This window comes from Monodelphis domestica, chromosome 1 (genome assembly GCF_027887165.1).
Source record: "Monodelphis domestica isolate mMonDom1 chromosome 1, mMonDom1.pri, whole genome shotgun sequence".
Classification (NCBI taxonomy): Eukaryota; Metazoa; Chordata; class Mammalia; order Didelphimorphia; family Didelphidae; genus Monodelphis; species Monodelphis domestica.
Genome location: NC_077227.1, coordinates 173,945,064 through 173,970,212, shown reverse-complemented (window position 1 = coordinate 173,970,212; position 25,149 = coordinate 173,945,064). Strand labels below are relative to the sequence as shown.

The following is a 25,149-nucleotide window of genomic DNA, read 5'->3' as shown; positions in this document are numbered from 1 at the left end:
ACCATAATTCTCAGGGGTGGGGGTGGGAGGGGAGGATGATTATTTAATGTAGAGAATATTCAAGCACTCTGGGTGAAAAGATGGAAGTTGAATAAAAAATTTACTTTCACATACAAGACTCAGGAGGAGCATCAAAAAGGTAAAAATCTCCAGGAAGATGAAGCTGAGTAGCTCCTAAGAACTTTATCATGATTACAGTAGTTAAGAGTATAAAGTGTGAGTTGACTATGGTGAGATTTTTTTAATGAAGGGATGAGAAAGAATGATGCTCTAGGAGGTGGGGAAAAGGAGAGGAAGAATGGGGTAAATTATCTCCAATAAAAGAGATGTGAAAGAAAGAGACTTTATAGTGGAGAGGAAGACAGAGGCAGAGTGGACAATGCTTGAATTGTAATTGACTCAAAGAGGGGGAAAACAGTATTCAGGTCCATATAGAAATCTATCTCACTCTACAGGGAAGTAGGAGGAAAAGGAGATAAGAGAAGGGAAGGCTGATAGAAGGCAGGGAAGATTAAAGGAGGCACTGTCAGAAGCAAAACATATTTTTGAGAAGGGATGAGAGAGAGAGAGAGAGAGAGAGAGAGAGAGAGAGAGAGAGAGAGAGAGAGAGAGAGAGAGAGAGAGATTAACAAGGAAAAATTAGATGGAGGGAAATGTAGAGTTAGTAATCATAACTGTGAATGTGAATTGCATGAATTTAACTATAAAATGGAAGCAGATAACAGAATGGATTACAAACCAAAATTCAACAATATGTTGCTTACAAGAAGCACATTTGACATAGGGATACATGTAGCATTCACATAAAGAGCTAGAGTAGAATCTATTAAGATTCAGCTGAGGTTAAAAAAGGGGGGGCAGGGATAGTGATCATGACCTCAAGCAAAACAAAAGCAAAAATAAATCTAATTAAAATGGATAAGCAGGGAAACGGCATTTTGCTAATAGGTACCTTAGACAAGGAAGTAATATCTATACTAAACATATATGCAACAAATGGCACAGCATCCAGGTTCTTAAAGGAAAAGTTAAATGAGTTATAGGAGAAAATAGTAAAACAATACTAGTGAAGGGCTTCAACTTTCCCTCCTCAGAACTAGATAGATCTGTAAGATTATAAAATAAACAATAAAGAAGGTAAGGAAATGAATAGGATTTTAGGTAAGACAGATATGATAGACCTCTGGGGAAAACTGAATAGGAATAGAAAGGAATCGACCTTTTTCTCAGCTGTCTGTGGGTACCTTCACAAAAATTGGTCATGGCATGAGTTAGTGCATAAAGGCCTCATAACTAAATATAGAAAAGTAAAAATATTAAATCCATCCTTTTCAGATCACAATACAACTAAAATTACATTCAACAAAAGGTCTATGGAAGCATGGACTAAAATTGATTGGAAACTAAATAACCTAATCTGAAATAATGAGTGAGTCCAAGAACAAATCATGGAAACAATCAATAATTTGATTAAGGAGAGTGACAACAATGGGACAACCTCTCAAAATGTATGGGATGCATCCAAAGTTGCAATAAAAAACAAAAATGGTAGATTAATGAATTGGGAATGTGATTTAAAAAAAAACTAGAAAAAAGGAAAAAAATTTAGATAGTCAAATACACTCCAAACTGGAACCCCTAGGGGGAAGCTGGGTAGCTCAGCTGATTGAGAGCCAGGCCTGGAGATGAGAGGTCCTAGGTTCAAATCTGGATTTAGACACTTCCCAGTTGTGACCCTGGGCAAGTCACTTGACCCCCATTACCTAGCCCTTACCACTCTTCTGCCTTGAAACCAGTACACAGTATTGATTCCAAGATGGAAGGTAAGGGTTTAAAAAAAAATTGGAAATCCTAAAAAGCAAAAGAAGAGATTGAAAATTAAGAAAACTCTTGAAAATAATTAAGACTAGGAGCTGTATTTATTTTTTAAAAGTTAACATAACAGATCAAACAATGATTAATTAGATTTTTTTAAAAGAAAAAGAAAACTGTATTACCAATATCAAAAATAAGAAAGACTAATCCATCACCAATTAAGATGAAATTAAAGTAATTATTTTGTGTTATTTTGGCCAGTTATATGCTGATAAATCTGACAATCTAATAAAAATGAATGAATATTCATAAAATATAAATTGCTCAAATTAACAGAAGAGGAGATGGATTGTTTAAATAAATCTACCTTAAAAAAAAAAGAAATTGAAAAATCCATCAATGAACTCTAAAAAAATCCCCAAGACCAGATGGATTCACAGGTGATTTCTACTAAAATTTAAAGAAGAATTAATTCCAGTACTATATAAACCATTTGAAAAATAGGCAAAGGAGGAGTTCTACCAAATTCATTTAAGGACACAAATATGGTGCTGATACCTAAATCAGGAAGAGCAAAAACAGAGAATGAAAACTATATAACAATTTCCTTAATAAATATTAAATGCAAAATTTTAAATAGAAGAAAATTATCACAAGGAATATATCACAAGGATCGTACACTATGGATGGGATTTATACCAGGAAGTTAAATATTAGAAAAAATATTAGCATAATTGATAATTAAAATGACAAAACCAACAAAAATCATTCAATGATCTCAATAGATGGCAGAAAGAGGTTTGTGCAAAATTCAATACTCCTTTCTGTTAAGTGCATCCTTTTCAAACAAATATGCAACTAAAATTACATCCAGGCTTATACATCCCAGACTTGTCTGAATATGCCCAGCTCTCTTAATATGACAGGATCTGGAGTAGCCTTTGTAGACCACACATATTGCCTTATAAGGAGAATTTTTGTGTCCTTTTGGGGTGGGGGTGGGAGGAAGAGCTTGTGTAACCTCCTTTGATTGACTGCCTGTATCTTTAAAACTATGCCCATTTAGAGGGTGATGATCCTAGTTCAACTACAGCACAGATATCATAAACTGAATTGGTGAACAAGGAAGGACTTCCTCTGCTCCCTCTTTTAATCCCGGCTTCAAGAAATGGGCATAGGTGCCCATTTCTGTTTTGCTTCATTTTTCCTCAGATTTAGGTTCCAGAAGTGATCCACACCAGACAAGGAGAATGAGCCAGAGAATTTGAAGCCAGGATTCCAGGTGGGATGTTTTAACCAGTCATCTCCTCCAGAAAGCCTTGAGAAGCCAGAGTATCTTGGACTCAAGCCTAAGGAAGATTTGGAATTGGGAATTGGGAATAGATTTGATAAAAACTGAGTTAAGCTGTGAACCTAATCTTCTCCCTCTCCCCAGAAACAAAAGGATTTTTTCAAGGAACCTTTATCCCAAAGCGAGAATCCATAGAATGTTGGGTAAAAATTCTTCCATAGGTCTATTTGGAAAACGGGGAAACCTCTACATTTCCTTGTCAGGTTATCTTTCCAATGTATAGGTCAACTCAAATTGAGTATCAAATACATTTCTTCAAGTCTCTCTGTACAATATAGGACATGCAAAATGGAGGTCTTGTCTTATCCAATTATAGGATAACTGGATTTAGGACAAACAGAAATAAAACAAACTCAAGGAAAACCAAGCATGTATTTGTCTGAAAAAAAAAAAAGGATTATTCATTTAAGGTTGATTGGAAGCAGCCTCACAGATGCTGGAGGAACTCTCAATTGTAACAGATTAACAAATAACCCAGTGGAAAAAGAACTCTCTCTCCGTTTGGGGTTTACAGAGGTATCAGGGTCAGTTCCAGTTGAGTCTGGACTGTAAATAAGAGGTCTGAATTCTTTTCTCTCGTGTTCTTTACTCTCCTGGAGTCGCAGGGAAAATCACCTTGGCACATGCCCCTTGGGAAGTGTCCTTCCCTCATTACATAAAAAGAAAACAAAAAGGAATTTGAGTCAATGAAACCTTTTTAAAGCATGCAGAAGAGGGGGCACCTGGGTAGCTCAATGGATTGAGAGCCAAGTCTAGAGATGGAAGGTCCTAAGTTCAAATGTGACCTCAGACACTTCCTAGCTGTGTGACCCTGGGTAAGTCACTTAACCCCCATTGCCTAGCCTTTACTATCCTGTCTTAGAGCCATTACACAGTAGTGATTTTAAGATGGGAGGTAAAGGTTTAAAAAATAAAATCTGGTAGTAGTCTCTCGGTAACTGAGGATGACAATTGTCTTTGTGCATTTTCATCTATGATAGATAAGTGTGCACAAAGACACTTGTGCGTGAAGGATGCACAGAGACAGTCCCACTCTCTCGGCGTTGGAAGCCTGGGTCCAGTGGCACGAAAAATCATTACACCTGGAGACTTCCTCAGCTGCATTGGGTGGCCGTGTTGTCTTTTGTGCTCCAACACGCCCTGAGCACTCCAGAGTGCTTATCTTACAGATTAAGTAATTGACACTCAGCAGTAAGTGACTTCTTATGGTCATATAGCTAGTAAAGTAGAATTTGAGTCCAGGTCTCTGGTGAATAAGCTAATGAATGAATGAGAAAGTATAACTCTGTGCAGGGTACAGTGCTAAGCCCTGGTGATACAAATGCAACACGTCAGAGAGTCCTTGCTCTGACATTCTAATGGAGAAAGCAACAGATATAGATGGAGTAGTGTTGGTTAGAGAAGGGAATTTGGGGTTAAGAAGTTGCAAGAGATGCCTTTTCTATTTGATGCCTTGTGTCCTGAGTAAGAGGAGGATAACAGGAGGTGGCAAAGGGTTTAGATGGCTTCAGCATATACTTGGATGGACCATGAAGGTGAAGCATGGATTTTATCTAGGACCAGCTAAATATAGTAGATAGAGGAATTTTTACTCAATTGGTCACCCATCAAGTGGCTGATTACCAATACAGCTTTCTTTCTACTTTATCATATTGGATACATTTATAAAGATAAAAAATACAGGATGGTTTGAGTAAGGAGAAAGTACAAGACCAAGGGGATCAGGCTTTTCTTCTTCTAAGGCAGAAGAGTGGAAAGGGCTAGGCAATGGGAATTAACTTGCCCAGGGTCACACAACTAGGAAGTGTCTGAGGCCACATTTGAATCCAGGACTTTCCATCCCTGGGCTAGGCTCTCAATCAGCTGAACCACTTAGCGGCCTCCAGGAAAGACTTTCTGAAGGAGGTGGGAATGGTATGCCTTTCCAGGCTTGCTGGGCAGCTTATGTAAAGGCATGAAGACAATAGATAAGCAGTTCAAAGAACTAAAAGGAGGCCAATTTGGCTGGAGCATTAATATTGTTGGGGAGGTAGGAGGATATGTGTGGTGCTCAGAAGATAATCACAAATCCATGGGATGAGGAGAGAATGGGAGAGTTGTCCAATCCACCCTTCTCTCCATGTATCCCACAATAAATCCAGATACAACAGAATCATTTAAAGGGTAGAAATGATCGTTTTTGCAGCCTAACTGGCATTTCCCTTGGCAGAAAAAGCTTTGGGAAAGCTGGGTCCAGAAAAGACTAAAAAAATATTTAAAGTAATATCACCATACAAAATATTCACCATCTCCAAGCTCTATGGAATGAAAAATTGCCAAAATACAGAGATCAAGCAGAGGAGATCAGGATCATGTAAACACAAGATGAAGTGAAGTGAATCATCCCTATTGTCCTATATGCTCCTAGATCTGTATGGAGGAAGAGGAGCCAACAGCCTAACCCTTTGAATTCAATTTAAAAAAAATAGTTCTTTTCTTCACCTGTGCCCTGATTCTTAGATAACAAAATGTAAAAGACTCATAGTAGGTCCCAGATCTATAATGATCTGGACTCCAACAACAACAAAAAAAAGGTCCAAATAGGATAATTATCATGAGAAAATTTCCTATAGCAGTTTGAAGTTGGCAGTGATTTTTTAAGTAATATTTTTTCTTTATTAAAAGTTATTTTACTTTCTCAATTACATGTAATAACAGTTTTCAACATTTCCTGAAATTATAAGATCCAAATTGCCTTCCTCTCTCTCTTTTGTCCCCCTTCTCAAAGATTGTAAGCTATCTGAACTGGGTTATACATATATTATCATGCAAAACATAATTCCATTTTGGTCATTATTGTAAAAGAATACTCATATAAAACCAAAACACCCAAATAAAACCATAAGTTTTAAAACTGTAGGAAAAAGTCTGCTTTGATCTGCATTTTGATTCTCTGGAAGTGGAGAGCATTCTTTGTCTTAAGTCCTCCAGAATCAATCTGGATCACTGTATTGCTGAGAGTAGCTCTTTACAGGTGAAACAATATTGTTCTGTACAATATTCTCCTGGTTCTGCTTATTTCACTTTGCATCTATTCATGTAGATCCTTCCAGCTTTTTCTGAAACCATCCTGTTCATCCTTTTTTATAGCACAATAATAATGTTTCATCACCAACATAGACCACAATTTGTTTCAGCCATTCCACAAAGATGGACTTCACCTTAATTATTATTTGGAAGTTGACAGTGTTTTACATATATTCTCTCATTGACATGTCACAAAAATTCTGTGAATTTGGTAAAACAGGAATTATTCCCATTTTACAGATAAAGAAACTAAGGCTCTGGGAGGGTAGATGATTTGTCAATGCTGACTCAAAACCCAGATTCTTCTCTGAGTGCAAATTTTATTCAATTTGCTAGGCTGCTTAAGCAATTAATATGCTTTAATATTTTTTTTAAACCACTACTAGCTTATTGACAAGATCAACAACAGAGAACCTTTCTTACTGCCTAATCCTCAAGTATAAAAGCATGTGAACCCCTTTTTTCAAAGTCCTCATCTAATTCTGATTTGGCCTCTCTTCTCTTAAGCAGCCTAGCATATAAGAAATATTTGGTCATTTCTGATAATCATGATGGTGTGGTTTTTGATCTAGAGACAGACATTCTACAGAATGAAATCAAGTGGACCTTACAAAGCACTGCTAACAATAAGGCTAGTAAAGGTGTTGGAATTCCAGCTGAGCTATTTAAAAACCTAAATGATGATGTTAAAGTACTATACTCAATATGCCAGCAAATACAGAAAACTCAAGAGTAGCCACTGGATTGGAAAAGAGAAGCTTGTGTCCCAATCTTAAAGAGGGGAAATGCTAAAGAATGTTCAAATCACTCCAAAATTACAATCATTTCCCACATCAGCAAGATTATGTTTAAAATTCTGGAAACTAAGCTTCAGCAACATATGAGCCAAAAATTACCAGAAGAGTAAGTTGGTTCTTGAAGAGGCAGAGAAATTAGAGGCCAATTTGCCAGCATTCACTAGATTAAGGAGAAAAGCTAGAAGAACGTCTACTTCTACTTCATTGACTGCATTAAAGCCTTTGACTATAAGAATCATAACAAAATGTGGCAAGACCTCAAAGAGATGGGAGTACCAAATTATCTCACTTGTCTTCCATGAGGGACAAAAAGCAACAATTAGAAGTGAACTTTGGAAATGGAATAGTTTGGGAAGTTTGAGAAAGGAGTATAAGGATGTATATTGTCACTTTATTTAACTTATATTTAGAGTACATAATTTTAAATGCCAAGCTGCATGAATCTGAAGCTGGAATTAAGGCTGCTGGGAGAAATATCAACATATGATACTACTCCAACAGGAGAAAATCAAAAAGAATTAAGAAACCACTTGATGAGGGTGAAAAAGGAGAGTGCAAAAGTTGGCTTGAAAGTTAAAAAAATTTTTTAAATATCAATTAATTGTTGGCAAAAAAAGGGGGGACAAGAAATGGAAGCTGTGTCAGATTTTATATTCTTGGGCTTAAATATTATTGCAAACAGCAGTTGTAGGAATAAATTCAGAAGATGCTTGCTCCTTGAAAGGAAAGTTATGGCAAATCTGGGCAACATGCTAAAAGAGACATCCTCTTGCTAGCAAAGGTCCATATAGTCAAAGCTATGATTTTTCCAGCCGCAATGAATAACTGAGAATTGGACTTTAAGAAAAGCTGAGTGCTACAGAACTAATGTTTTCAAATTGTGGTGCTGGAAAAGACTCTTGAGAATCTCTTGAATAGCAAGTAGATCAAATCAATCAATATTTAAAGAAACTAATTGAGACTATTTACTGGAAGGTCAGCTACTAAAGCTTGAAGCTTAAATAATTTGGCCACATAATAAGAAGACAGGAGCAATTGGAAAAGACCCTGATGTTGGGAAAGACTAAAGGCAAAAGGAAAAGGGAGGGGCAAAGGATGAGATGGATAGACAGTGTTGTGGAAGCAACAGATATGAGCTTGGACAGACTTTGAGGAACAGTGGAGGATAGAAGGGTTAACATGCTATGGTCTATGACAGTGATGGCAAACCTTTTAGAAACCATGTGCTGTGCACTGCCCTGCAACCCCAGACTGCATGCAGTGCTCCACCCCACCTCCAAGAGACAATGGATCCCATATGGAGAAAGGTCTACTTTTCAGGATGCTGTTGAGCTTAGGCAGCTCTCTTTGGGAAAAGCCAGGTGGGAGAGATTCTTGGGCCAGCAAGTTCTGCCACCATTTGATTGGGGGAAGGAGAAGCAGCTTAAACAGGGTTCTAGAATAAGACAAACTTCCCTTTTAAAAAAAAAAATCATCCTTCGGGGCAGTTAACCCTGATCTGGGTTCAGGTCAAGTCTGGGCTTACAAGAATTGCGTTAACAATGATTATAGTCTGTCTGCAAGTCTGACCTGAAGTCTTCTAGGTGAGGGTGACACTTCCAGGGGGTGTTCTGCTCTCTTCATTCCTGGAGGGGGTGGAGTCTTGAAATTTCCTGCCCTTCAGCAAGCCAGCACATATGTACATGCTAAAACTTTCTGATAGGGGTGAGGGTTGCTTCAGGCAGGTCTTGATGGCCTCCCAGAAGGGGTGGATCTTGGCACAGCAAGGGGGTGGGGCTCCCTGGGAGGTTCAGATCTTGAAAGCAAAGGAGGAATCAAGGGAAGGGGTAGGGGAGGCTCTGTAGGCTCAGAAGTCAGATGAGGGCGGGGCATTAAGCTGGAGTCTCTGATTCTGTTTCCTTTCTTCCTGCCACCCAGGACAGCTGTGGTAGGGGCCGCCTGATCCTCCTTGAAGGCCTGGGCACTGAGTCTCCCCCTCAGCCTTGGGCTCCTGCCCTGAAGGAAGACCCTGGACCAGACAGGGGAAGGAGAAAGGGAGCACTCTGCTGAAGGGAAGGAGTAACTGCAGAGATGTAGGGAGACATAGCAGAGAGAGAGAAGGGAGCAGCAGTGCTGGGAGAGGTCTCTGTACCATCTTTGGCAAAGTGCCATAGGTTCACCATCATAGGTCTATAAAGTAAAAAAGAATCTGACACAACTGAACAATTTAACAACAACTAACTAGATGTCCAAAAGGCTCTGTCCTAGGCCCTCTTCTCATTTTTCTCTAGGCTAATTAGCTTACTAATTCATATTGTCTTTAAAGGAATCAATTTTTATCTTTATGTGGATTATTGTCAGATTTACATATCATAATGTCCAGCCCTAGTCTCCCTCACATCACCAACTGCCTACTGGACATCTAAACCATGATGTCTCAAAGATATTTTAAACTAAACATATCCAAACCAAACTATCTAATTTTACCTCCAGACTTTCATTGAAGCTTCCATATAACTTTTTTGTTTGTTTCTTTTTTAAACCTTTATACTCTGCTTTAGAATCAATACTATGTATTCGTTCCAAGGCAGAAGAACAATAAGGCTAGGCAATGGGGGTTAAGTGACTTGCCTAAATAAAATAAAATAAAACATACAGAAGGGGGCAGCTAGGTGGTTTAGAGGTTAGAGAGCCAGGCCTGGAGACAGGAGTATAAAATCCTGAGTTCAAATCTGTCCTCAGATACTTCCTAGCTGTGTAACCCTGGGTAAGTGACATAATCCCAATTGCCTATCTCTTGCCATTCTTCTACCTTGGAACTATACTTCGTATCGATTCTAAGACTGAATGTAAGAATTTTTTTTAACATACATAAGATTTCAGAAGAAAGTTCAAAAGAGAATCCACATAAGGAGAACATTTCCTTTAGGATTATATTCATTCATTTACTTATAAACTATATAACAGAAGCTTTCAAGTCTGTATATAATAGTCTTATTGCTTTCTTTGCATGTTAAAATACAAATGTTTACTAAGTTCATAAGAACAATTTATTTAACAAAACTTAAAAATAAGTCATCGCTAAATTAAATTAAATCATCTTTAAATAGTGGTTTTAGTTTACTAGATTACATGCAAGGGGTTGAGGAGTGAGAAAAGTACAGGGAAAATGTTGGAAAACCATGTAACTGACTCTTTGGTAGTGGTTTCTTTCATTCCCCATTCCCTATTCCCCAAGTTTGAAGAACATGATATAGGTAATAGTCCTAGGACGCATGCAATGTGAGGAGGGACAAGCTTGTAGTCTTCTGGGTAAAGGGTAATTTACCTAGCTATATGGATGAATTCTTTTCATAGCTAGAAAGAAATCACACTGTGGTGATGTCCATTCAACAAAGCTGCCATGTGGATGATCTGTGAAAAGAAAGGGGAAATGGTAGGGAAAAACATGCTAGCTATATTAATAAATTTGGCAAGAAGGTTACAGGGTATATCTCTCAAACTTTTGGCTTGTTTTTAAACATTAAAAACTTACATAAATGAGGGCTCTTCTTCTTTGGGCAAGAAAAAGCCCATATACAAGGAGTAGTGATAAGAAGGGTGATAATTAGGGGCTTTTCTTTCTTTTCTACAAACTCTTTTGTGATTTTCCCATGCTGTTGCAGAATCTCAGAGTTGGAAGAGCTCTCTAAGATATCTAGATTAACTCATACTTGAACAGGAATCCATCCTCTAACATTGCTTAAAATCAGTCATTCATCCTTTGAAGTCCTTCAGCAGAGAGAAGAAACCCACTATTTCCCAATATAACCAATTCCACTTTTGGACAGTTAGAGTTTTAGGAAATATTATTGTTGTGAAGTCAAGCCTAAATTTTCCTCTTTGCTACTTCCCAACATTACGCCTACCTTTTCCTTCAGGGCCAAATGGAACAAGCTTAATCCATTATCCTCTGTAGTAATATTCTAGCACTTGAAGATGATTATCATATCCTCCATAACATACACTCATGCATATGCTCTGGGTTTATTCTCTCAACCCCAGCCCTACTGGAAAGTTTGGTTCTCAGAGCAGGGCCACCTCTCCATCTCCTATTAGGGTTACACTTGGGGTTCTATGAGTTTCTTCTAGTGTTACAACTACCAAACACTCATCTAGCATGTTCACAGTGATATCATTTGATCGGTGTCAGTTGGTAGAGCCCCAATATCAGTCTCAGAAAACCCTTCTTGTAGCTGTTTTGGCTCCTTGCCCAGCTCCAATGCAGCAGTTATAGTTGCTTTCATGAACTCTTTCAAGAGCTTCCAACCACTGGAAGGCTGCCACATCGTTCCATTTCCTGCACTCCTTTCCCTAAGATGAGGAAGGAGTAGCAACAGTAGCAACAGCAGGGTCATGTATTCATGGACTCCATGATGGCCCCGAAGATGAAGAGATGATATTGACAGCAGCACCAGCCACTACCACCACCTCTCTCCCCTCCTTAGGTCCATCGTACAGTAGGACCAAGACCTTTTGTGGATGACTAAACTCCCCCCCATATAAGCAAACACCTGCTGACCCCATATGAGTGTGTGTGTTTGTACTGTCTCCCTATTCCTGCCCCTCAGCTGGGCTCCTGCCATCCCCCCCCAAAAAAAGATGAAAGTGAAAGTGAAAAAAGTAAAAGTAAAAGCAGAAGAGACCTCTATCTAATGGTAGAAGACAAGGAGCAGACTGCCTCAGGGATCTCCAGCTCTTCCCTGTTTAAGAGAAACCATGGATAAGAGGGTCTTATATTTCTTCTTCACTTGGCAAGCTACTAGGGAAAATGAGGTTGAGTTCTTTCATTGGAAAGTTTTGTATAGGTACACTGAGCTCTAGCTCATCAAAGATTTTAAAGGCTTCTTTTAGCCATGGAGAAAGCAGAGAGGAACTAGTGACAAAATTCTAACCTTCTATTAATAACCAGAAAGCATTTCCAGAATCAGAATTCTAAAACTCCTTCATGGAATGGCACCAGGAAGAGCGAAGTCTAGTATGCTTGAAGGACTGACCCTTCCTTTCTTTTTGTTTTAAAAATAAAGAAAAAAAAATTAAAACTTATTAGAAAGCAAAATAGACTCTCAAGAGAAAAAAGTTATCACAAAGTTAATACACTAAAGCTGAACTCATTTAAAAATAATAAAGGCTTTTTTATATTACAAAAAAGGATATTATAAATATATACATACATATACATATAAGTGTGAATGTATACACATATATATTACATATATACATGTACATGTACATATATATACATACATTTCCTTAGCATATATGTCTAGTGATGGTATTACTGAATCAAAGCACATGTATAGTTAGTGATTTTTAGCTAATTCTTAACTCTACCAATAGTGAAATATTCTTATTTTTACACAATCATTTCAGAATGTACTATTTTAGTCTTTTGTCATATTTGTCTATCTAATAGATGCAAGTTACAAACAGAATTATTTTGATATGCATTTCCTTTATTATTAGGAATTAATCTAGAAGATTCTTATGACTGTTAATAATAGCTTTCATTTATTTTTTCACTTCAAAACTTGACATTTATATTGTTTGGGCACATATTTATAAAGAATAGTTTTTTGTCTGTTTTTCTATATTTGTATATGTTATCTATATATTGTAGATGTCTGACTTGCCATAAATATTTTTTTGCTGGAATTCCCCTGCCCTCAATTAATTGCTTCTCTTTAAAATCTAGGGACACTCATTTTAGTTTTGCCCAAGTGTTTTAATTTTATATAATCAAAAATCAATCATTATATTTTCTATGGTCATTTCTATGTCTCCTTTTGAAAAAAAAAAAGGTATCTCCTCTAGCTATCGTTGTGAAAGGTACCTCCTACCACTCTCCTCTTTGTGTGTGTATATGTGTGTGTGCGTGTATGTGTGAGATGTGACCCTTTTATATTTGGGCAGGTATTTATTTGGGGCTTATTGTGGTACATGGTCTAAAATGTTGCTCTGAACCTAAATTTTCCAAACCATAAGCCTGGGTTTATTCATAGGAGCACTCTTCAATTTCTCTCTTAGAAACTATTCATTTCTAGGTACGAAGACTTTATATAACCCTACTTTTTTGACCTGGCCTCCACAGGATATACGGAACATTAGTTGAGAAGGAACTTGTAAGTGGACTGTTAGAGAATAGGCAGGGATCGCCTACAAAGCCAAACATCCTCTGATAGCTTGACATCAAAGGAAGAGGCCAAAGTCAGCTTTAACAATGTACCTTACAAGAGAAGGAGGGTTCTGGTTCAGAGCCAGTCTAGATCACAAGTAATCATGAACATTCACCTCAAGGAGCATTGAGGGCATTGCTATATTACAGCAGATAATGACCATTAATATTTTAGCGAGGCATACTGGTATAGTGGGTAGAGCATTGGCTTTGGCATCTGGTAGAGCTGGATTTGAATGCTGCCTCTTTCAGGTACTAGAGATGTGACTATGGGTCGTTCACTTTGCCTCTCAGATGTTTAATATGATAAATTATGATTTGCACTGGTGGATGGTGCTTGTATTCTACCTCTGAGAGTTCCCTACATTCATGAATTTATGCATCCAGGTTAAAAAATGATAATAATAATTATAATGATTATAAAGATGATTCTGATCTGTCAATTACAGGAGCCTAAATCATGTCTTATAGTTTCTTTTTAAGAAGGAAGAGAAATACATAATATATTTAACATTTGCAAACCAGTGTCAATGAGAAAAACATGACATATATTTTCACGAAAGTCTTTATAGTTGAAATCAACAGAAATTATGATTCAGGGTGTTGGTATAGGTTGCAAGAGTCCTTCTGCTGAAAATGAATCATTAGAACTTTAAAATTCAACTCTAAGTTTTAACCTAGCATTGGGACACTGAAAGAGGCAAAAAGGGATCATCTAGTCCATTTGTTTGTGGGTAACTTTGGAAAATATTATTCTACAGTTAGCTTTTCTACTTAGACTCAGTCTCATTTTCAGGTTTGAGTTTTAAATTGGGTGCATAATCTGTCCTTAATTTCCCCATGACAGTCACAAAGGAGTCATCAGTCTCAGCCTAAAGTTTATCTATAAAATAAGGTAATTAGTTAGCATAGGCTAACTCAGGCTTAGAATTTAGGGGGCATTAGACACAACTCTAGAGTATTAACACTTACATGTATTTTTTTCAATTCCCAGAAAGGACATCCCAGGCCATTAATGCTTGGGAACTAATAATGATGATAATATATTAGTTCTTATGTATTAAGCATTTTAAGGTGCATAAAATAATTCCTTTATAGTAAAGTTATGAGAATAATTATGCAAGCATACTTATTTACTTATTTTACATTTGGAGAAAGAGTCAGAGAGAACATACATACTGAGAGTTCTGAGGTCAGAAGGACTCAAATAGAGCATGAAGAGAGGAGTTGGATGGATGCCTCTGCTGGTTCTTGTTTGAGTGAGAAGTTTAGGTTATTTCTAGCTGAAACCTTTCTCCATCATTTCTTCTGTTGTTAGGGAAGAAATTAATTTCTCCCCTCATAAAATGAATGTAATGAAGGAGAAGGTAGAAGAAGGAAAACTCCTCGAGGAACTAAGGAACTCTAATTCCCAATTCCTTGTTTCTTTAGCTACATTATATAATTGTGGTTCGAAACTTAGGAGAGTTTGATTTTCCCAGAAAAACCCAATTTCTGACCTGTTGGTTTTCCAAGAGTGGGTAGAGAATGGGTGGGGGTGGTGATGCTGGGATAATAGGGACTGGGCTTGAACTTCATTTTCACTTTAGAAACTCCCCCTATTTTATAGCCTCAGAGAATAATGGGCTTTCTATCACTTCTAAACTAAAGCTGTGGCCACACCTCACTCTAGCTCCACCCATGCACTGGGACTATATAGTAGGAGCACTCTCAGAGAGAGGAGAGATCTAGGGTCCTTCCCAGCTCTGGAGTCAAGTGGGACCTAAATCAGGAGGAGACAGAAGAATGGCAAGAGGTGAGGAGAGAAAGCCCAAGAATAGGATTGGTTATTTGAAATGATTCACAAAAAGGGAGATAGATGAAGGAATCTTTTGTGGATCCAGGATCCAAGGAGTGGGGAAATGAGAGTGGTTGAGGGGATGAGTGCAATCACTATAACAAAGAGATAAAGAAAAGGGGAAAGGAGGAGAGAAACTGTGGGAGCTTTTCTATAGTAGAAGGCACGAGGGAATTCTCTCAATCCCGTATTTCTTGGGGAACTTGATTCCTGAGGATGGAGGAATTGGAGGTTTTATACATGTTAGAGCAGGAAGAGACCTTTCCTTTCCTAAAGTCAGGCTTGACACATTTTTACTCCAGGCAAAATTTTAAAGTTATTCATTCCCTTACCAGTCCCATTATGTCACTGTCTAATATCACAGAAAAGTCATCAGACTTTTCACAAAATAAATGGCAGGAAAATTAGGATTTGTGGGCACAACAAATGTACATTTATAGAAGTTAGCATTAAAAAGTGTCCTTTGGGGCAGCTAGGTAGCACAGTGGATAGAACACCGGGACTAGAATTGAGAGAACCTAAATCCAAATTTGACCTCAGATTCTTTCTAGCTGTGTAACTCGTTTGCCTGGGGAAGTCGTTTAACCCCAAGTGCCTAGCTTTTACCACTCTTATGTCTTGGAACTGCCACCTAGAAGGTAGGTGCTTTTTATTATCTCCATTTTACACAAGAAGAAACTGAAGTGACTTTTCGTAGGGTCATGGAGAGCTAGTAAGGATCTGTGGTCGAATTTGAACTCAAGGCATGGATTGCTCTATCCATTTATGATAGTCTTTCTTGGGTGTAGTGCTAGGGTTAATATGGCAGTAATCTCTCAGAATAAGGATAAGGATAGGGATAAGGGATAGGAATATGAAATAGTATAGATGAGATAAGGACAAAGTGAGGACAAGTGGGAATGGAGATGTAGTGGAAAAGATTTGAGCTAGGAAGAAGTTGCATTATCACTTTTTGCTCTTTTCCCCCCATTGTTCCTGCTCCCCTCAAGGCCAGATGGTTCATGCTGGAATGAAGACTCTTTTCTTGCTCCTCCTCCTGGACCTGACTAACTTCTCCCAGGCTTTCCACTTCTGGAATTACCACGTGGACTATCCCAAGACCCAGGTCTCAGGAACACCAGATCAATATTGTAATGTGATAATGCAACGGAGGGGGATGATTACACGGAATCACTGCTTTCAAATTAATGCGTTCATCCACGAGACAAACAGCACTCTCCAAAATATCTGTAAAACTAGCCCAAAGACTTGTGGAGGTCCCAGTTGGTTACTATGTCATGAAAGTTCCAAACCATTGAAGTTGACATATTGCTCTACACAGTCTTATGCCCGGCCCCCTAACTGTGGGTATAAGGCACAGGCCTTTTCTGAAAAGATCTTGGTAGTTTGTGTACGTGGATCCCCTATCTACTTGTTCCAAACCTAAGCCTTCCATGTGGTGATCCCACTTATCCATGACAATTTTTCCTCTAGTCTTACTCTGTGCTCCCCCCCCCCCCCCGCCCCACTCATCTGGAAGCCTCCACTTCATTCAAATTTCAACTGCTTGCCTGAATTTCTCACCTTTCCTGTATTCTGATAAAATAGAATCGTCTTAAAGGCAGAGATCCCTCCATTTTTGTTTTTGTATCTCCTTCGCTTGGTACATAATGAATACTTGATAAATATTTGATGTTTGATTGATTCTTCATCCAGCTGATTTTTATGTGGGCCTTGATTATAGAATGGGGTACTAGAATTAAAGATTTCAAAACAGCCTCAATTCTATCAATTTCTATATTTTTTGAGGGGGTCTTTCTTTTTATCTGAATTCTGTCAGCAGGGGACCAATATTTTTTTTAAGTATTCCTACTTTTTATTTTAAAAATTTTTTTATTTTCAGTTCCAAATGCCCTCCCTTCTTCCACTTCCTCCCTTACCCATTTAGAAGGCAAGAAATATGTAACTCATACATACGAAGTCACATAAAACAAACTTCCATGTTAGCCAGAGCCAGTCTTTTGTAAGAACTCTTGGCATTGCACTTGTTCCCTTATTTTCTCTTCTTGTATCCTCAGTAATGAATGGAGCTGTGAAGTAAGGGTGAAAAAGATGTTGGTAGAGGTGACTGGTATGATTTTTACTCTACAGACATTTTATGTACCTCAAATGTGTTGGATAGAGTTTTTTTCTCCAGCATTTCACTTTCAATAAATTTAATTGTACTGATTTAGTGTCTATGAATCTTGAATTTTCTTTCACTCCCTCTCTTTATGTCATGGAATGTTTTTTGGCTCTAGAACATTTAGAGAAAGAGGTTCTTGAGGGAAGGGATAAGAAATGACATCTCACATCTAAGGCTTAGATGAGCCTCCCTTGATTTCAGATTGTGGAAATATTCCGTTGTCAGAAGATAATGACGTTAGGGGGTGTTCTCTCTATTCAGTGTGGGTAGCGAAGTGGGAAGAGCAGATGAATAAAAAACTAATCTCAAGATTGTAGAGGCCTGAAGACAGAAGTAGGAGACCAAGAGTGTACATGTACTGACCCAGAGGAAGAATCAGAGACAAGAAGACAATCACTTCTCCAATCAGCTGCTAAAGTGATATTCCTTTTTTTAAAAAAAAACTAAAATTATTTATTTATTTTTAACATTCATTTAAAAAAAAATTAGCTTCAAATTCTCTCCTTCCTTTCAGTCACTTCCCCACCCAATGAGAAGACAAGCAACATGATGCTGTTATATATGTGAAGTCATATAAAATATTTCTATATTAGCCATGTTGCAAAAAAAAAAGCTCAAGAAAAAAAGGGAAAAATAATATGCTTTAATCTGTACTTTGAGTTCATCAATTCTCTCTTTAGAGGTAAATAGCATTTTTTATCATGAGTCCTTTGGAACTGGTCTGAATCATTGCATTGATCAGAGTAGCTAAGTCTTTCACAATTTTATTGCTTTTAAATTCATATGCAATGAATTGTGTGAATTCTTGTCCATTGTTGTCCTGGTTCTGCTCATTTCATAAAGCATTATTCCTAAAGCATAGTTCTGACTCTCGAGTTCCCTATCGCCTTGGGATAAAATATAAACTTTGCTGTTTGGCATTTAAAGGCCCTCATTGCCTTCCTTCAGGGGACTTACTTCTCATATACTGCTCTCCTGCTGATCTCCGTTCTGCTGAAACTCGCCTATTTGCTAAAGCTTTGGGGCAATATTCTGGGTCCCATCTCCGTGGTTTTATACGGATGGGTGGTATGATCTGTGCCTAGAGTCAATATCCTCCTCACTTCTACCTCTTGGAATCCTTTGCTTCCCTAAAATCTCAAGTGACAAAGCCTCTCTTATTTCTTTCATCTCTCCAAATTGGTATATATAATGGGTTTGGATAGGAGGACACCCCATGGATTGCTGAGTCGATCCTCCATCACTTTTTTGTATTTTCAAATGTCCATGTTTCCCCTATCTACATATGATTTAAGCATCTTGAGAAAAGATTCTTTTGTTATTGACTTTCTGCCTTCAGCAACTAGCAGAGTGCTTTGAACTTAGTAAGTGATTAATAAATACATTGATGTCTAAATTTTTGATTGATTAATTGAGGCAGAGACCAGGAAACACACTGATAGTCACCTTGCTGCCCATTTGGTCTACTGGAAAACTTAAGAATTACCTTTCTGGGGCAGCTGGATGGCTCAGTGGATTGAGAGCCTGGCCTGAAGAAGGGGAAAGTCCTGGGTTCAAATCTGGCCTCCATATGTCCTAATTGTGTGACCTTGGGTAAGTCACTTAACCCCCATTGCCTAACCCTTATCACTCTTTTGCCTTAGAACCAATACACAGTATTGATCCTAAGATGGAAGGTAAGGGTTTAAAAAAATTTTAGGTGGTCTTTGGGCAATTTAGAGGCATACCAAAGGGATATATGCTAAAGGCTTATTTAGCAAAGTTTTTCTGGTGCATATTTGAGAACAGCCATCCCTCATTTGTCTCAGTCTTTGTTTAAAATGCTGGAAAAATGTTTTTGTAGGTTTGATCATGTAAGGGGCACAGGAACCAGTTCCAGTTTGCCCCTTGTAGTGTTTCTGTCTCTTTGAGGCTTATTGAAACATCAGTGTCATTTGCATGACTCTGGAATAAGGTGACAGCAAAATGATGGGAGATTTTAAAAAATTCTGTTTTTAGAGTAATAATTTAGAATTCCTGCTCTCTGGGAAACTTCCTTTGAGGTAACAGAATAGCAGCAGATGGTCCACTCTGGCTAAAGTCATCTTGGGAAGAGAGGCGGTCCTTTTTCAGGACAGGGACCCTTAACTTGTTTTATGTCCCTTCTGACTGAAGTGAGGCAGTGGGCAGTAATGGGCAGTGGTAGAAGCAGGACCCTCATGTTCTGAAATCTTGTATTTCTCTCTAGTTAGCACTAGTGAAGCATAAATTGCAAAATCTGTAGTTTCAGCACAAGTCAAGCATAAAATCTGTATTATTAACCAAATAACCATTCTATATTATGAATCACTCATACTGGTTTTGTACTGTTCTGTGCACCGACTTTGTGCTGTTGTGTATTATTAACTGCTTGTATTATTCTATATTTACCTTAGTTCTGAACGTTTAGGCATTATTAGTAGTTGTCTACTATACTATATCCTCTCCATATTCCCATCTTCGATGAAGGCATTCCAGGAGGGTAGCCAGCAGTCTCTTACATTGACAAATGTTGGCTGGTGGGACAAGGGGTGGTGGTGGAATGGGACATGCACACTAAGGGCTCTGGGAGTCTCCAAACCTGCACGTGCTCCTTATTCCCTTTCTGGTGACCTAAAGATCACCTATGATGTGTCAGACCCCAAACCACATTTAAACCTGGATTTGGACCCTCCCCTTCCTTTATTCCATTTTCCAGGGTTTTCAACCTGTAATGTCCCACAACTCCCAGGGATGGGCTATTCTGGGAAAAGGTGGAGACTTCCCTGGAGTGGGAGATAACAAGTCCCCAGATCTTCAATAAATATGCCAACCCTAACGGGGAGGGGGTGGGCTATTCCATCAGCTCTGGGGCTACTCTATCAGCCCTAAGGCTAATCCACCAGCCTGGCTATCCTGGGGCTGTCAGTCCCTTGGCCATAGCAGGCTTTTATACCATCTAAAACACTTCTTCAAATAAAATTCATTCTTATTTCTGGATTGAACAGAGTTTTGAGCCTCCCATTAAGACTCTGCTACAAACTTGAGTGTGTTTTCCCACAACACTTCATAGAATTTTTTTTTCAATAATTGGAGGTGATTTGAGTAAAAAATCAAGATGGAATCTTTTCCTTTCTAAGTTTAGACTTATGTTAAGAATCTCCCCAAAGTAGAAGGCTACCCAATGTATAATGTAAATAAGGCATGGGAAGCTATTTATTTCCTCCACACAAGAGAAGTACTAAACACAAAAGACTCTAATACACTTTCGCCAACCAAGCCTTAAAACAAACTTCAGCAGCAGTAGCATACCTACTGTTATATTCCCTTGGGAAAGTTATAATTTAATGCCATCCAAAAATAAGGTTATACTAAAATGGTGTTTCGCATTTTATCTGGAAATCTGACTATACCTTGCTTTAAAGGCATTTTCCCCCAGAGATTACATATATACTGCTGTAGCTTTATGAATTCAGAATGCTGGGAAAGAAGCCGTTTTGTGCTAACAGTCAAAAAGTCCACTAAGAAATGTCTTACCAAAGAGTGATCAGGAGAGAATGGTTTAATGTGAAGCACCTTTCCCTATTGAGTCAGAGAGAAGGCTTGTGTTCTAGTCAGGATCTGTGAAATATCTATGGAAATGACAAAGAAAAAGAAAAAGAGGATGTTTTTTCCCTCGTGAGAATTGTCATGGTATTTTATGAAAAACTCCATATAAAGAACTTAATAAAGGGAATCCCATAAAGAGCAAGAGATAAACCGAAAGACTGTTTCCTATCATTAGGAGATTGAAGAAGGCAAGTAGGAAGGAGAATAGGAGAAAATGCTTCCTTTTGGGAAATATTTTAACTGTGATATTTTAAGAAAAAACCTTCTAAGGAGAGTGGAGGAGTCTACTCAAAGGAGAGTTTGAGGTGGACAGTGAATGATGGTGAATATAGCCAAAATATTGTTTAAAATTATACAACTTTATGTTTATGATCAATTCTTTCTTTTATATATTTAGGAATTTTAATATTTAAGTATAGTAAAAGGAAGATATTATTAAAAATAGTTAATTAGTGAAAAAGATTAGAAGTTTATTAATATGAAATTATCATATTGTACTTCAAGATTTCTATAGAGCTAGAGGAGCATAAAAGAGAATTATAGCAATGAGTCAAGTGGAAGACTGTTGGTTGACCTCAATGTGGTTAGATCTCATTTAACCTTACTTCCATTTAACATCTAGGAGTTGCATTCTTTCAACTTGTTACATGCAATTATCTCCACTAAAGAAGATGCAACTTTAAATTGTAATTATATTTAATTTGTAATAATGTAATTTAAATTATAAAAACATAAAGCAATTTGTAGAAAAGCAAGGTAACAGCATGCTGGGCCTGGAGTCAGGAAAATTCATCTTCTTGAGTTCAAATCCAGCCTCAGAGACTAATTATTATCTGTGTGACCTTGGGCAAGTCATTCTATCCTGTTTGCCTCAGTTTTCTCATCTGTAAAAAGAGCTGGAGAAAGAAATGACAAGCTTTTCCAGTATCTCTGCCCAGAACAGCCCAAAAGAGGTTAAAAAGAGTCAGAAGGCCTGAAAAACAAAGAGCAAAAGAAAAGCTAAATCAGCATCCCACATTTCATTATTAGTTCTACAGTTCCCAAACAATCCCCTTTAGTTTCAGGTCTTCCAGAAAGACAAAGCTCCTTTTTCAGATAGTAGTGATTTTCTCCCAGAATTGCTATGAATGTAGATAGGGCAATTCAGGCAGGACCATCCTGAATGAGGGCTGGTTGGAAACTAGTCCACCTCAAAATCACTGATTGGTCACCTATAATCAGGCAGGAAATGAGATCCTGTGTCAGCTAGCCCAGGAAGAACATATATGTTAGCTTTCATGAATTCAGAGCCACTAAATGACTGAAGTAAGGGAAAGGTCATTCTTCACTTCAATCTTGTATGTAATGGGCAGTGAAATACATGGATCAAATTAAAGAACAAATTATGTTTTCCTCTTTTTTTATAAATGGAGGAGCCCAAGAGGTAACTTGCCCATGGTTACTCACTTGAGATCCTTGATTCCAAGAACTGTACCCTTTCCACCACATCACCATGGAAGTGCACTGTAGATGGTGGATTCCATGATTAGTCATCATGAATGAGCTGTAAGGGAATAGCTAGTAGGTAGTCTGCCTTTGTAACCAAAAGTACATTTTACTGTTCTCTCCACGGCATGTGGAAAGTGCCATCTGTTTGAAGAAATTGCCCTCTAAGGAAAAAAAAAAGAGAGAGAGAATAATCACTGCTTAAATAAATTCTTCCTTTTGGGCTTCAACTCTAATTTCTCTTGACCTAAACGAATACCCAAGCAACACATTTTTATTAAATACCTACCATATACCAGGCACTGTGCCAAGCACTAGGGGTACAAGGAGGGTAAAAAACAGTCTCTTCTTTCAAGGATGTCATATTCTAATAGAAGAGACAACATGCGAACAACTATAGAAATATACACAATGGTGTGCTGGAACTGATTTATATTGACTTGGGAGAGTCGATTGTTGGATTTTTCTGTGTGAGCATTTACACTTTGGAAAGAGGCAAATGTTAAAAATCAGAGTTTGATTTGTTGCTTTGTTGAGCATGTAAACTAAAGAAAGGGATGGGGAAAATGTTAATAATGTCGATTAAACTGAAAAGTTTATCTAATGTGCCTTCTTCTTCTTCTGGAGAACCTGCTATTAAATATTTACCAGCACACCCTCTGTAGATAGGATATAAACAGTGTAAAAAGAAGGTAGTCTCAGGTGGAATATTTTAGCAATGAAGGATGATGTGGGAGAGGGAAAAGATTCTTGAAAAGGGTAGGAATTGATCTGTTTTGAAGGAAACCAAGAAGTAGAAGTGAGGAGGGAGAGAATTCTAGTTATGGGGGGACAATCTGTGAAAATGTATGGAGTCAGGAGATATACAGTGTCTTCCTCAAGGAACAGCATAAATAACAGTGTTTCTAGATTGTAGACTATGTAGACAGGAGTAAAATAAAATATGACTGTAAAGGTCAGTTGGAAAGACAAACAGAAAATTTTCTATTTGATTCTGTAGGTGACTGGGAGCCACTGGAGTTGACTGAGTAGTAGAATGACATGGCCAGAACTGTGCCTTAAGAAAATTATTTAGGAAGAAAGTAAAATTAGCAAGTGTTGGGAGCATATTGGATTTCTGGGGTGAGTGTGAGTGAGGAGTTAAAGCACATTGTCCTAGCACTGGTCTTAGACCTTACTGTGAGATCTTTCTGGTCTGAGGCCAAACCATTTCATTCCTTAGAGAAATCCATTGCTGAACTCTTAGTTGAGCTAATACTATTAAATGCTTTCTTATCTTCTACTCCTCATGACTCCAATGTAGGCTTGCCAAAAAATCTTATACTTATTGATAGCAAATTCTTCAGTGTTTACTTAGAATTTGCTTTATTCAACTTATTTGCCCATTTGCTGTCCTATTAGACTGGAGATACCTTTGAGAGCAGCTATCATAGTCAATCTCAATATTTATGAAGGAATTCTTTATTCCAGCAAAAAATATTTATTCTTTAAGAATGTGTTATTTAAGGCAACCAATTGGCTCAGTGGCTAAAGAGCCCGGTCAGAAGACAAGAGGTCCTGGCTTCAAATCTGGCCTCCAACACTTTTAGCTGTGTGACTCTGGGCAAGTCACTTACCCACAATTGCCTAAGCTTACTGGTTTTCTACTTTGTAACCAATACTTAGTATCAATTCTAAGACAGAAAGTAAGAGTTTAAGAAATAAAATAAAAATGTGCTACTTTATCCCTTTTGCTTTCACTTACAGAATGGAAACCATGGCACTTTAGAAATACATAGGTTTTGCATGGGCAATCTTTGTGCCTCTCTGGATCTTCTGGAAACATTTATTAGTCACTTACAATGTGCCATGCATTGTTCTAAGCACTGGAGGTACAAAGTAAAGATAGTCTCTATCTTTAAGGAATTTATATTTTATTAGGGGAAGATGATACCAAAAAAGGAAGCTAAGAAGCTAGAGATGGAAAGGAGAAGGGGAAAAGGTATCCATGCAGGAGATATAGTGTCAAAGGAAAAAAAAATAGAAACAGAGCAGGGAGGGAAATGAAAACCCCTTAAGGGTTTCACCAAGAGGAGGAGACTGGAGGGGTAGAGGGATGTGCTTAGGTGAGAAGACTCCAAGCACTAAAGGATATTCCAGGAATTGAAGGCAACTGAGAAGTAGTATTGAAGCTAAAAGTGAAAAAATTTATTTTTTTCCTCTGGTCCCCATTTATAAATGTAGCCATAGCTTGCCAAGACCAGCTGCCCATTTTCTCCTCCTCTGTGAAAGCTGATACTGCCTAATCACCACCTTCAACAATTGTGAAGAAACCTTTCTCTAGGCATTAGGAAGGGGAAATATAAATAAATAAAAATACTGAAATAATTCCCATTCTAAAGTAGCACATGCTACTGGGGGAGACAAGGATATAGAGAATATAAAAGAGAATAAATAAAAAAGATAGTTTAGAAGGGGAGGCATTATGGAGTAGCTGGGTATCTCAGTGGATTGAGAGCCAGGCCCAGAGATGGGAGGTCCTAGGTTCAAATCTGGCCTCAGACACTTCCCAGCTGTGTGACCCTGTGCAAGTCACTTGACCCCCATTGTCTAGCCCTTACCACTCTTCTGCCTTGGAACCAGTACACAGTACCAAGACAGAAGATAAGGGTTGAAAAAAGGGGGGAAGGCATTAGCTGTTTGGGGGATCAGAGAAGATTTCTTTAAAAAAGATTGTGCTTTAGCTACATTTTGAAGGAAGCAAAGGATTTTATGAGACAAGGTAAAGGAGGGAGAGATTTCTTCTGGGCAAAGAGGGTGGACTATATGAAAGAATAAAATGAGAGACGGATTCAC

General features: G+C 38.0%; 1 protein-coding gene across 1 annotated transcript; it reads left to right on the top strand.

The window, feature by feature from the left end:
• The first annotated feature begins 14,957 nt into the window (after positions 1 to 14,957).
• Positions 14,958 to 17,314, top strand: LOC103101902 (ribonuclease-like). Its single transcript, XM_007479761.2, has 2 exons — positions 14,958 to 15,017; positions 16,049 to 17,314. The coding sequence occupies exons 1-2, from the start codon at positions 15,008 to 15,010 to the stop codon at positions 16,483 to 16,485; spliced, it is 447 nt and encodes a 148-aa protein (XP_007479823.1). The 5' UTR covers positions 14,958 to 15,007; the 3' UTR covers positions 16,486 to 17,314.
• Positions 17,315 to 25,149: the final 7,835 nt, after the last annotated feature.